This window comes from Rhinolophus sinicus, linkage group LG13 (assembly GCF_036562045.2).
Source record: "Rhinolophus sinicus isolate RSC01 linkage group LG13, ASM3656204v1, whole genome shotgun sequence".
In the NCBI taxonomy this organism is placed as follows: Eukaryota; Metazoa; Chordata; class Mammalia; order Chiroptera; family Rhinolophidae; genus Rhinolophus; species Rhinolophus sinicus.
This window is the reverse complement of record NC_133762.1, coordinates 20,381,337-20,394,323: the sequence shown is the minus strand read 5'-3', so window position 1 is coordinate 20,394,323 and position 12,987 is coordinate 20,381,337. Positions and strand designations below refer to the sequence as shown.

At 51.0% G+C, this 12,987-nt stretch overlaps 1 protein-coding gene across 1 annotated transcript; it reads left to right on the top strand.

Moving 5' to 3' along the window:
• The first annotated feature begins 4,425 nt into the window (after positions 1-4,425).
• On the top strand, positions 4,426-10,792 carry CIMIP1 (ciliary microtubule inner protein 1). Its single transcript, XM_019748564.2, has 4 exons — positions 4,426-4,541; positions 6,445-6,526; positions 7,874-7,975; positions 10,384-10,792. Exons 1-4 carry the CDS (start codon positions 4,474-4,476, stop codon positions 10,543-10,545), a joined length of 414 nt encoding a protein of 137 aa, XP_019604123.2. The 5' UTR covers positions 4,426-4,473; the 3' UTR covers positions 10,546-10,792.
• Positions 10,793-12,987: the final 2,195 nt, after the last annotated feature.

Below are 12,987 nucleotides of genomic sequence, written 5' to 3'. Positions count from 1 at the left end.
GCCACAGGAGAGGCTGGGAAGGAAGGAGCGGGGGAGAGAGAAAGAGCGGGACACACGGCACCCCCAACCTCATGGGGGGCCTCTAATTGGGGCAATAATTGGTAATTAGGCCAAAAGGAGAACAAGTTCCCAAGAGGGCAGCTTCTGGGGTGCTGTGGGGTGGGGGTGGGGGGGCAGCTCTTTTCTTCTCAGTAATACCCAGAGAATGAAGTTAATTGTTCCTTCAGGTGTGTGGAGTGCAGACAATTTATGAAGCAAAAGAGATCTTTTGCTGTGACTGAAGAGCATAATGGTGTCATAGACTAGAACTTCTGAGTTCCTGAAGCTGCAGCTCGGTGAAGCCATCAAATGCCTTCCCTGGAAAGTGGCACTTTGAGCTGAAGCCCCCGCGCCTTTATCGGCAGCCGAGGCAATAATCCCCGGCTGCGAGAAAGGCACACGGGCAGGCAGGGGCGGCGCGCGGCGCAAAGCCTTCTTTGGTGAGAGGGAAAAAAAGTCATGAAATAAAAAAGAAAACTGTTTAAGCTTAAAAACTAAAAAGAAACAGTTGGCTCCCGTCGTCGAAATGTTTTATAAAGCAACAGCAAGATGAAAAAATAAAAAATAAAAAACTGTCCCAGAACACAGAGAGAGGGCCAAAAATATGAATATACAGGGACACGGAGAACCTTCTGCAAGCTGTAAATATTTGCTTCGTTTCTCACGTCCAATCAGCAAGGATGGCAGTCCTTTCTCTCCCTCAGCTCTTCCTGTTTGAACTCTATGCTGCACAACACTTTTCCACACGAAATAAAAGTGTGCGGGGAAGAAACTGTGTCTGTCAGAGGTCCATGAATTTCTGGATTTCAATATCATAGGGAGGAGGTTTCAACCCCGGGAAGCAGGAGAGAAGAAGGGTATATATAAAACAACGGGGAGAAAAAGAGACCCCAGAAATAAAAACTAGAGTTTCACATACGCGAATGTATTAATTTGCCGTGCGTGGTATTTACACCAGTGAGAGAAATCCACTGAGGGCAGGGTGGTCAGGTAAGAGGCAGGACACCAACTGACAATAAACAACCAATCATTTCTCAGCATAAGTATAGTACAGTCTGAGTGTGCACCAGGAAGCTCATATTTCACTGGACCTCCTGCATTTCTATTTGCTGAATCTGGCAGGACTGATAGAAGTTTCTGGAGCTTATGCTAATTAAGGTTTGATAGGTAGGACAGTGAGGCCTGGGCTCTGGGTACAGCTGGTTGAAGCAAGTGTGTGCCTGTGAGTCAGGAGGGAGTTTTCCAGGAGGTTGCGTGGTGGCGTCTCGGAGTCTCTATGTGATCTCTGTCCTCTAGCAGCCTCAGCTGCCGGAAAGCACCCCTCACAAGTGCCATGAGGAGAAAACTCTTGGCCTTGTGCAGACATCACCTCGGAGAAGCCAGAACTCAGCATCTTCCCCCCCATCACCTGCTCTGTAGATTCCACCCCACAGCCACTCAAGCTCCAGGCACTTGGAAATTATCCAGAGGGAAAAGGGCACCCCTAGTAGTTGAGAGAGAGGGGGAGGCCAGGCCTATGGACCCCATCTTTCTGCAGGGTCTCACCCCTAGGTAGGAAGAGAGCCCGAGTTTATGGTAAGATGGGATGCTGTGGGGTTTGGCTCTAATCCTTTCTCTTCTACCTATGGTTTGAGCCAGTTTTCCCTTCTGCAAAATGAATCCCTCCGCCATGAAATGAGAATGTAAGGAAGCAGCCAGGGCCGGGGAACGCTGGCGCCATGACGGGCACTCAGGGTGGGCCCCCGGGGAGTGCAGCAGTGCTCCTCTCTCACGTCTCAGGAAAGAAGGAATCGGCAACAGGCCAGCAACAGCCTCATGTTCAAAGCCAACATCCTTAAGAAGCAAACCGCAGTTCCACTCAAAGCTCCATTTCCCCACACTGTCCCCCACACTTTGACACCCTAGGCTGAGGACCCCGGGAGTCTGGGCTACCAACATGCCGTTCTTTGGGGGATGCTCTCCACTATTCGTGAGCACCCACAGCTTCCGCCTCCTAGGATCCCTGGAAGCCCATTTCACAGATGAGGACACGGGCTCAGAGAGGCTGATCGATTCCCCCAAGGTCACTGAGATGGTACTCAGCAGAGCCAGGACTTGAACCCACGTCCTGTGCACTTAGCCGGAACACTCTACCCATGTATTGTCCTGGAACTGTCTCCCAGGGTGCCCCATGCAGATATTTCCGGGGCAAATGGGCAGAACTAACAAGCTCTTGGTCATCCTTCAAAGCTCATCCCCTCCTCTGCACTCTTCTGCCTCCTCTGGGACTCGCTCTGAATCACACTCATCCTACTGTAATTGCATACATCAGGCTGCATTGTCACCTGGTTGCGTTCACATCCATGTCCCTACGCGGCTGAACTCCGGGCAGCATGTGCTACTTTTCCATTTCTGCACCAACCACGCCTTCCAGGTAACTCCCACCTGCGCTGGCCTCCTTAGTGTTCTTCAAACACCCCAGGTTGGTTCTAGCCCAGGTCCTTTGCTCTGCCCGTCCTGCCTCCATGGAAAACTCTTCCAGTCTCTTGGCATGGGTCCCTCCCTTACCAGCTCTGTGCTCAAATGTCCCCTCCTCCGAGAGGCCTTCCTTAAAAGAGTCCCTTCACCTGACTGTCACCATGAGCCCCTCTCCCCGATTTAACTGTCTCCGCAGCGCACAGCTTTCCCTGGCATTATCTTGTTTCCGTGTTTCCTTGTCTGCCTTCCCTCCAGACATGTCAGCCCCAGGAGGACAACAATTGTTGCTTTGTTCCCTCCTAGATACCAGGCATGAAAACATTTGTAGAATGAATGACATATATAGACATTCAGTAAATAAGGTTATTCTTCATCACTTTCACAGAATCGTCTTTGAAGCCTCCCAAGGGAGAAGCAGACCTTGCCTCCCCACCTGATGGATCCCCCTCTCTTCCAAGCCACCCACTCTTCACATTTCTCCCTAGAACATCCTCCCTCCTGTGGGAGGGATGGCGACCTCAAGAAAAGACCAGGAAGAAAACTCCGGCCTGCATGGACTCCCGTCCACCCCCCGGCAATCCGGCCTGGCCGACGACTTGCTCAGCGCTGGGCCTGGTACTTACACATTCATTCATTCAGCCATGCAGCCCCAGCGGCAGCCCCTGGCTGCCCCCGCACTATTTTTGCTGAGCGGGCAGTTGGGACCGCCCCCGTTCTGGGCCTGCACCCAGCATTTCCAATAGCCAAGAGGAGCATCACATGCCTTGGGTGTGGGGAACATGTTACGGGAGGAAAACACCCCCCAAACACCTCATCAAGGCACAAATCTGTGGATAAGAGAGGAGGTCAGGGAAAGGGCGGGAGGGAGCCATGCCAGGGAGAATCAGATACCCAGTTGGAAGATAAAAACACCCATCTCCCCAAAGAGTGGCCTTGGGAATTATTAGGAGATGACGTGCCAATCATCAGAAGAACGCTGCCTTGGTTTCGCTGCCCCGTAAGGATCTGGACCCCTGCGTGTCCTGTGGCTGCTCAGGCAGGAAAATGTCCCCCCACCCTGTGCATTGACCCACTTACTGTTGTCCCTTACACCCATCTTCCAGTTCCAGGCCTGTGACAACGTGGTGCGGTGGAAGTCCTGAGGGTCAACAAGTCAGTCGGGTCGAGCACCCCAATGACGAGGGATGGGTGTTGATGGGCATGAAAAGAGAGTGTGGGGTGTGCGGTCTGGAGGTCAGTATCTGTGGTTTCCTTTGGGGGTTGTTATAAAGAATGGATGCCAGCAGAGATACACGCGGATGTTCTCCAGTAGCCACTGCAGCACCACCACGGTGGCCGAAAACAGCCCCAGGGCCTTCAGCCGCTGACGGGACACTTCAGGAATGGAAATGAACACACGGGGGCTGCCCACAGCAATGCGGACGAACCTCTCAAGCACCACGTGAGGCCCAGCAAGGGAGCCCGGCCCCAGGGACACCGGATTGACCCCTTACACAAAGTTCCAACAGTGAAGAAACAAAGCTCTGCCGAGAGAAGTCCGCAAGGGGGCTGGGCTGAAATGCCCCCCTTTGTAATCCGGGCGGTGGTTACCAGGGTGCCTTCTCTGGGCCAGAAGTCAGTAAGCGTGGCGCACAGGATTTGGTGCTCCTGTCGGTGTGGATACTTGCATTACAGGTCTAGATTTTACAGGAGGCTGGGGTGTTAGGTCTTGAGGTTCCCCAAAAAGTTTCCGCAGAGGAGAAGGGCTGCTGCAGCGGGCCAAGCAGGTGGTCAGGTAGGTGGGGTGAAGTGCGCAGAGGCGGGCAGAGGCTGGCAGTGGGCGCGAATGCTGCGACAGCCCAGCGGCCCCATCCCCGCCAGATGTGGCTCCGCCTCCGCCTCGGGCGTCCTACGTTGCTTGGCAACTGGTCTCCTGGGCGACGCGAGACGCTGAGCCAAAGGCCACAACCTACCGGGCTAACCGAGATCCCAGGTCCCATGGCTCAGAAACCGATCAGCACCGCGGCGGCCGAGCGCATGAACTTCGTGACTCAGGACCGGATCTGGTAACGCCAGGGATCCCGTAACCCGATGGGCTGCGCTGTTGCCACCTGAAGTGTGCACACCTGGCGACCTCAGTTTCCCCACCAAGTCCTGGAGGTGGTTGGGGGGCCCTGAGGGAAGGGGGCGATGATAGCAGCTCAAGGGCAATGGGAGACTCATTCTCCCTCTTGTAGTGACACCACGCCACAAAGGTGGGGAAGAGTTTGCTTCTGGCTTTAAAACCATCTGCAAAGCTTTGCTTGTTGAGAGTGACTAATGTGTTACTACATTTTTTAAAAAGGATCTTGATATTTGTTCAGTTTGAATGAGTGATACATGTGCACTTTATGTTCTCTCTTGCTTTCCCTGGTTTTTTATGTAATAAGAAATGTAAGTTTCTGTCAGATTTATGTTCAGCAGACATTTGTAACGGTTGTTTTTATTTAGCATTCTCTCTGATTGCTAAGTAGCCCCTCTTTCTGAAGTTTTAACCAATATGAGGAGTTACTAGTTTAGATGCCAGTAAGCAAATTTTAGTAACAACAAACCATAACTGCTTGCCTTTTAAACTTCAGTTATCCTGTTTGTCATGCCTATGACTTTCACCATTTCTTGTAAAACCTATAGTAGTCACTTTATATTTTTCTTTAAACTGGCTTTGTTTCACTTAATAATTTTATTTTTATAGGAAACTTCATATCATTCTTGAAAATGGAAAGCCAGTATTATTTGGCATAAAATAAACGATTATTTTTATATCTTTACCTTTACGTAAGTACCCCCAACAGGATACACTGCCATAGCAGGGTCTATTCCCTCTGCCTACAATGCCCTTTCCTCCCTTCTCCACTAGATCAACTCCTACTCATCCTTCAAGACCCAAATCAGATGGCCCTTGCTCTGTAAACAGAGCCAGTTAAGCCCTTAGACTATTCTGTCCAACCTCCACGGTGGCTGCTGAGCTCCTCAAATGTGACTGTCAAACTGGGAGGAACTGTACATGTAAAATACCAGATTTTGAAGATTTCATACCCAAGAAAGGGATATTAAAATTAAGTTCACCTGCTTATTTTCACTTTTCAAACTGTGGCTACTAGAACATTTAAAATGACATGTGTGGCTCATATTTCTGGCTCATGTTCTATCTCCATTGGAAATAGACTGCTATGGACAGATGCTTGGTGCCCAAGGCAAAGAGCTTGGCCAGGGCGTCCGAAACTGTTGAGACATGACGGGGGTGGGGGGAATGCAGATATTGATTTCAAAATGGGAAAAGAAACTGGAAAATCAAATAAACAAACACTGAATTAGGCATTTGCAAAATCTGACACGCCCGCTCTTCAACAGCAGCTCAATTCAGCTCGTAGGTAACGATGTATAAGTGATATTTAATGTGAGGCAAAAGCGGGGTTGGGACTAGGGTGAGGCGAGTGAGGGACCTGGGGTGCAATATTTAAGGGGGTTTCAGGCTCAAGGTCACGTATGTGCTGGCTCTGCACTTGCAGGAACCTGACAGTGGGTGCCTCCTTAAATTTGGCACCAAAGTTTCCTCACGTACCCCACCTGGTCCTTGCCCTGGGAACAACGGTATTTCATATGCACCTTCGTGATTTCGCACACACTCATCGCTGTGGGTCACGAGGCCTCCAAAGTAAGGCGTGTGGTACCCAGGCGGCCCCTCGGGCAGTCAGCCCCGTCCTGTCTGTGCCCGATGCACCGTCCCACCGGCATCTCTGGTCCCTGACACAGGTGAGCTTCTCACAGCACCCAGGTCTCTTGCTCCGCTGGCACCTCGTCCCTCCCTGGCAGCGTCATCCTTCAGTGACTATGCATTGAAGAATGTAAAATTCCCCAATGGACCTTTTGGGGCTTGCGACTTTCACCTTTTTCAAATGTCAGCCAACACCTAAGAACTTTCTTTTTCAGGCGATACCGCTTAAAGGCTGAAACGGAAGCATGGAAAAACTGGGCCCAGAACTGGGGATTTTTAACCACCCCCCTCGAGGAGGTAAATGTGAATTTCATAAGCCCAGAGGTTGTAGAATCGATCATTTCCAAGAATAAACAGTTATGTAGTGTATAATTTACAAGAATAAAATTTAAGAATGTGTTACAGGCAAAGACTGCCAACTCTGGGACCTGAAGCTTCCTTCCTCTCATGAATTTATTGAGCCCTTACTGTGTGCCAGGCACGTCCTAGGTGCTTCATTGAACCAGCTCATTTAATCCACACAACAACCCCTGTGTAGAAGGGGATACTGTTTTATGCCTATTTTACAAATTGGGAAATTAAGCTCAAAGAAGTGCCAGTTACACAGTTAATAAAGAGAGGCACCAAGAGCAGAAGCTAGTCTGTCTGATTCCCAGGCCACTTGGCCTCAGACTTTCCATCTGTAAAATGGGTTAATAGTCCTCACCTGCCTCACTGAGTGACAGATCTGCTGGGATGAGATGGTGAGACAGGGTTAACATAAGAGAAATTATTAGGAAAATACCTGGGTATTTCCTAAACGAGATAGGTCACAGAAACAAGGAAAAGGGCTGGGCATAATAATTAATGGGGATACCAGCAAACAGACCACTGGCCACGTCCAGACGCAGCCACCATCAACCCAGCTGAGTGCGGCCATTCAGAGCGGCCAAATGCATATTCCAGCTGTTCAAGATATGTGGCTAAGTCTTCTGAACCTAGAATAGGGGTTCCGGTATATAAAACACCATCCAGGCCTGTGAAATGGTGGTGTGGGCTTCAACGGGCTCGTGGCCGCAGGTCTGGAATCTTTCAGACTATCTCCAGACACAACACGAGGAAGTACATTTCTTTGGAGGGGAGCAGAACCGCCTAAGAGGCGCCTCATTCAAAGCACTCATGATTCAAGGCAGTGTAAACCCCATTTGTAACTCACCCCATCCCACTCACTTTGAAATCGTGCCATTCTTAGACTTTTTTTAATGCTTAGACAGTTATACAATATGCATAAAGAGCCTATATTAATATTCTTTCTATGTAATTAATGTGGTTTTTTGAAGAGTTCGAAATTACTTTAGAAGTTAAAAGGGAGGAATGGGGGCTCTCCTCTAATATTTTAAAGATTGGTCCTGGAACCTTGTCGGCATTTTTAAATTTGAAGCCATACCCTGTCAAGTTTTCTCAAATTGCTGCTCGTGACTATAAATGAGCGGGCATAGAGTCCATTGCGGACAAGTCCCCCTTCTAACTGTGCACTGGGACCAGCTCCCTAACGTTCCTGAGCCCTGCTTTGTCATCTGTCAAATTCGGCGCTCTGGGGGATGAGGAGGAGGTCGTGTCCACCATCTCAGCCTGGGGTTGCCCGTCTCTGGGCCCGTGTTTCAGTTGATCCAGGGTGAAGAAGAACCTCCTACCCCGAAGCCCAAAATCGAGCTTCCCCAGTGGTTCCACATCCGGCCAGTGACCCCGGTGGAGAAATACATCAAGGTTCGCAAATTCCCTTTAGATATTTATTTTCATAAGTAAAACGTAAGTCCCACTGGAAATTGTGTTCGCTGCAGGGGCGCCCAGCCAACCGCCAAAGGTAAGAACTCAGCGGTGCCGGCGCAGGGAGGCCCCTTTCCACACCCACACGTGGGGGACTCAGCAGGTTACTGTCTGTCTGCTTTCAAGAGCCACTGAGCTGGTCGCAGGGTGGGGTTCCACAGAAGCAGAGGGACGCCAGAGAAGTCAGGGGCTCCACCCATTGGTTCAGCAAACACTTCAGGGAGTGGGCAGGACAGCAGGGCGGGAAAGGACGGGCCTCTAAATTCAGATGCTCGGGTGCTCACGTCCTGTGTGGTCTTGGGCAAGTGGCTTGACCTCTCTGTCACCATCCCCCCCTTGTACAATGGAGGTTACCGGAAGCACCTACTTCAGGGAGTGGGGCCGGGGTTCGGTGGGATGATACCTGTGAAGGACTTAAAACAGTGCCCAGCACTTTTAGAGCCTGCCGGTGACTGTGAGCTTTTAGTAGGTGTGTAGTGGGGCACACAGTGATGAGCTAGAAGAAGACAAGACTCCAGCCCACACGTGTGGGGGTGGGGGCACCCACGTGAAACAAGAAAATCAATAAAATCGTGATACGCTGTGCTAGATGCCCTGGGGGAAATAGGCAAGTGATGTTCGAGGACCCAGAGGATGGGGTGGCCAGGGAAGGGCCCCTGTGGAGCTTAGGTCTGAAGGATGGCAAGGAGCCAGCCTGAGAAAGGCATCCCCGGCAAGGGGAACAGCATGCACGAAAGCCCTGAGGCAGGACAAAGGTTGGTATGTGATGGGGCTGGCGCTTGGTGAGCTGGGGTGAGGTGGGGGTGTGAAGGGAGGGGATGTGGAGGGAGAAGTGGGCAGGGCCTTGGGGGCCAGAGGAAGCAGTTGGGATGTGAGCCCAACCTGCGATGGAAGCAGGGCTGTGGCATGTTGAGAACTGCCTGTTTGAAAGGCCACTCTGGTTGCGGAGTGAGTGACAGGGCAGTCCCAGAGGGGAGAACACTCAGGTGCTGTCCCCACCTGAGACCAGTCAGCTGTGGACATGGGTTAGAGGCTAGCAACTGCTGAGCTCTGTACATCCCAGGGCCGCCTCTCATGGGTCTGTCATTTTGGTCGTGGGTTTCTGTCCCCTGCCCAGCTATGGAGACAGCAGTTCTGTGTCCTGACGGGAAGAGGGGATGAAAACTCAGGATGCCCATGGCCTGCAGTGGAGGGAATTACCCTCCATTTTTTCTAGATCACAGCAATATTGCCCTTCACAGAGAAGGAACCGAACGGCTCTCACATAACGCCCTTGTTAACGGTGGTGTTTCCATTTTTGCCAGTCTGGTGGGTAAAATGTGGCACCCTGGGTGGTTTTCTACGCATTTCTCTCACAAGTTGTAGAGAGACTTGAAGCTGGTCTATGTGTTCCCATGGGGACCATCTAGACCAGCTGGGTGGAGACAACTTGCCTTCTGGGCAATTCCACCCGTATGGCCCCTCTGGCATTTACTGACGACCCTCCCTGCATGTACCCTCTCAGGAGATTAATTTTAATGCTTCATCAAGAACATATGTTAAGGGGCTTTGTCCACCAGTGGCAGCCGGCCTACCAGGACCGTCCCCTCCTGCCACTGACTCACTCGAAGTTCTCTCTAGCCAAGCGTGGACTCGTAACCCCAAGCATATTAAACCTCTCTATCTCAGTTCTTCTGTTAGAACAAATATTTCTCACTGTCGTCTTCATTCAAATCGCCATGTGAGAGCAGAACAGACGATTATTTCACATGGAAAGGGGGAAACTGCCTAAACATTTACCCTCGTTTTCCAAAAATTTCAAGTAAGTCCAAGGAACTGACAAATGAAATTGTGCTTTTTCATTTCAGATAGAATCCTGTTTTCCTTTTGGTTTTTAATTAAATTCAATTGCTTTTCATTCCTGTGGTCTCTACAGTTTGGGGTGTGTGTATGTTGTGTATGTATCAGAAAGCCTTCTAATCAAAACCAGATTTATCACTGCTGGGATACCATCTGACAATATTGTCATATTTTATAAAGGGCAGGTGAACTGTCGCATTTGAAATTTCTGGACCTTACTTTTTGTTCCCTTTTTGCTCTTTTGCCAAATAAAAAGCATTTTACTGGAGGTCACAAATCAAATGGGCTAAGCATTATGAGGGAAAGAAACGTGTTCAGTGAGCGTTACTTTCAGGGATGCTGTGAGTCTCAGGGTAGCGCTGGCTGGAATGTATGCCCTACAAAGGGACCCTGGCTTTGCTTTCTGTGTTTTCCACACCAGGCCTCACGGGCTAAGCGTGACACCTCTGTGGACACACCTCATGTCGCTGTGATCCAAGGTGACCAAACCCCCTGCACCTCTGTTCCAGGTCCTTCCGTCCCCCCCGGTCCCGAAGACGACCCAGGGCTTCATCGGCTGGAGATCCACAGTGCCCAGCTTGAACAAGTGTCTGGAGCATGCCCATGAGATCAGGAGCTGCAAAGGGGCATATGCCAAAGAGCTCAACTGGCCGAAAGAAGGCATATACTGAGTCCAGACAGGGACTCTGCCCTGGGTGGTGAGGGGAGGACCAGGCACCTGGCACCCATGCCCCGGACAGGAAGAGCTCCCAGCGTCCCTCTGAGGACAGAGTTCCCCTCCTCACTTGTTCATGGGATATTGTAAATAACATAGACCAGCCCTTTGACATTTCCAGTTCATCAATATCTCCCTTCCGGAACATTCTTGTAACACACTCATTCTTGGCTAATATAATAAATAAAGCAAAATTGATTCTCTGAATTTTTCACTTTGATACCTTGGGAATTTCTAGGGATGGGTTTAAAAAAAAAAGTGATTTCCTTTTAAAAATATTTGTCTAGGCCCTTCAGTGTCCCTTTCAATCCCATCTCTCACCATTCCTGTTTATGATGAGATTGCCAACCAGGTGTTTCTGGGCCCAAATATCCCTGGGCCTGCTTTTCAGGAGCAAAAAGCTCTTTGAGGACTCCTGGTGTCTCCTTTCCAGGGTATCTGCAATGTCAACAGCTTTAAAGACAGAAAGGAACCCAAGGTTTGCCTGATTTGCCCAGAAGCGCAGATTTCCAGGAGAGGAGGGGTCCCCCACGGGCTCTAGGCAGAGCCTCCCACTTACCTGCCGCTGCCGCTGCATCACAGCACCTACAGCAGCAGAGCTGGCCAGCCAGGCCATTCTCCTTCCCCCCACGGACATCTGATGTTAACCTCTTGGTCCCTGCCTGACCCTGAGGTTTTGCTGCAAGTCCTACAAAGGGGAGAGGGAGGGAGTGGGGCATCCAGCTGGTCAAAGAGCGGCAGAAGGCAAAGCCAGCATGCCCACAGGCCCTCCAACTGGTCCCCAAACAGTAGGAGAGCACAGAGTAGGAGAGCAGGGGCCTGTGGAAACTGGTTTGTGTTTGTTTCTGAGTAGCGGAGGGAGGAGCCCTCTTCACACCTGGATTGGGCCGGGGTGGGGAGCGGGCTCAGTTACCTGCCCTCCACAGAGACAGGTTCCTTCCTCCCTTCGGCTGGACAAGTGTCACTGTTCATGGGATGGATTCCTCCCTGTGGGGGCGTCACTGTGGTCTGAGGGGGCTTCTGTCTGGTGGAATCCACTTACAAGGCCCATCTGCCCAAACCTGCCCTGCTCACATTCCTGTCTAGGTGCAGGTGGACATGCTTTGCCAACCCATGAATTCCTTATCTAGAACCTTCCCCTGACCCTGCACACTGGCCTCCTCTAGCACTAGTCTAAAGGGACTCCATGACTCTATGGACACCAAATACCAGGGGACGGAAGTCCTCCTGAATGTGGGCCACCCCTTGTGAGCTCTGGGCTCACAATCTCTCCCTCACGGAGGCCCTCGGCGGCCGAGCTGCTCTGGTTCTGGGACACTGATCTCTGTCAAGTGTGCAGGACGTGGTGCATCACTTGACCAGCCCTATTCTGGGGGGCTGGCTGCAGGCACCTTCAGAGCCAGCTGCCTGGGCACTGAGAACGGAGCCACATCGCAAAGCCTTCTCCCAGTCACCCAGTTGGTTCTCTGTCCCCTCACAGCCCTTCTCCAACCCAGAGTGGAAAACTCAGGTTCTCCCGGGCTTCCCAGTATGGAAGAGTCAACATACGAGAAGAATCCCGTTGAGGAGCCTTGTCACACTCCTCACGTACCAGCCACACAGGCCACACAGGCGACGGACACCAAGAAATCCCACGGTCGTCATGGCTGACGTCCCACCTGCCGCCCATTTAATCGAGAAATGTCACAGCTCTTTAGGTTCTAAGAAGTAGAGAAGTCAGGTATTATAGTCTGCATTGTGACCCCAGAAAGGTATGTTGAAGCTCTAACCTCCAGTATCTGTGACCTGATTTAGAAATAGGGTCATTGCAGATATAATGACTGAAATTAACATGAGGTCATACCAGAGTATGACCAATAGCACCGGTGTCCTTATAAGAAGAGGAGAGAGAGACACACAGACACGGACACACAGGGACCCGGCCATGGAGTGATGGAGGCAGACATTGGAATGTTGCATCTGTAAGCCAAGGAACACCAAGAATTTGCTGCCAAGCCACCAGAAGCCGGGAAGGGGCCAGGAAGGACACTACCCTCCAGGCTTCAGAGGGAGCATGGCCCTGCTGACACCTTGATTTTGGACTTCTGGAATCTGGACGTGGGGGAGAACAAACTGCTGTTGCTTTAAGCCACCAGCTTGTGGTCCGTTGTGACAGCCGCGCAGGAGACTAGTAGAGTATTAAATACATTTTTCCTCTTCTTCTCCCCCTTGCTCAGAAAACCCTCCTCTGAGCATGTGTCTTTCCTTGGCCTTGACTCAGGCTGCATCAACACGAGACCAGGTCACATGGCCCACGTGACGCCAAAGAGGTCCCCAGTCGCCCAGATGTTTAGCCTGATGTAGACTAAACAATGGACACTTGGCCAAGCCCATCTCTTTCAAATCCAAATGTTTAGGC

Bases quoted from the DNA above. Each gene is read 5' to 3' on its own strand.
- CIMIP1 (XM_019748564.2), top strand. From the start codon at position 4,474: ATGGCTCAGAAACCGATCAGCACCGCGGCGGCCGAGCGCATGAACTTC. The intron at 4,542-6,444 runs GTAACGCCAGGG...TTTCTTTTTCAG, and splicing joins GTGACTCAGGACCGGATCTG to GCGATACCGCTTAAAGGCTG. The intron at 7,976-10,383 runs GTTCGCAAATTC...CCTCTGTTCCAG, and splicing joins CGGTGGAGAAATACATCAAG to GTCCTTCCGTCCCCCCCGGT.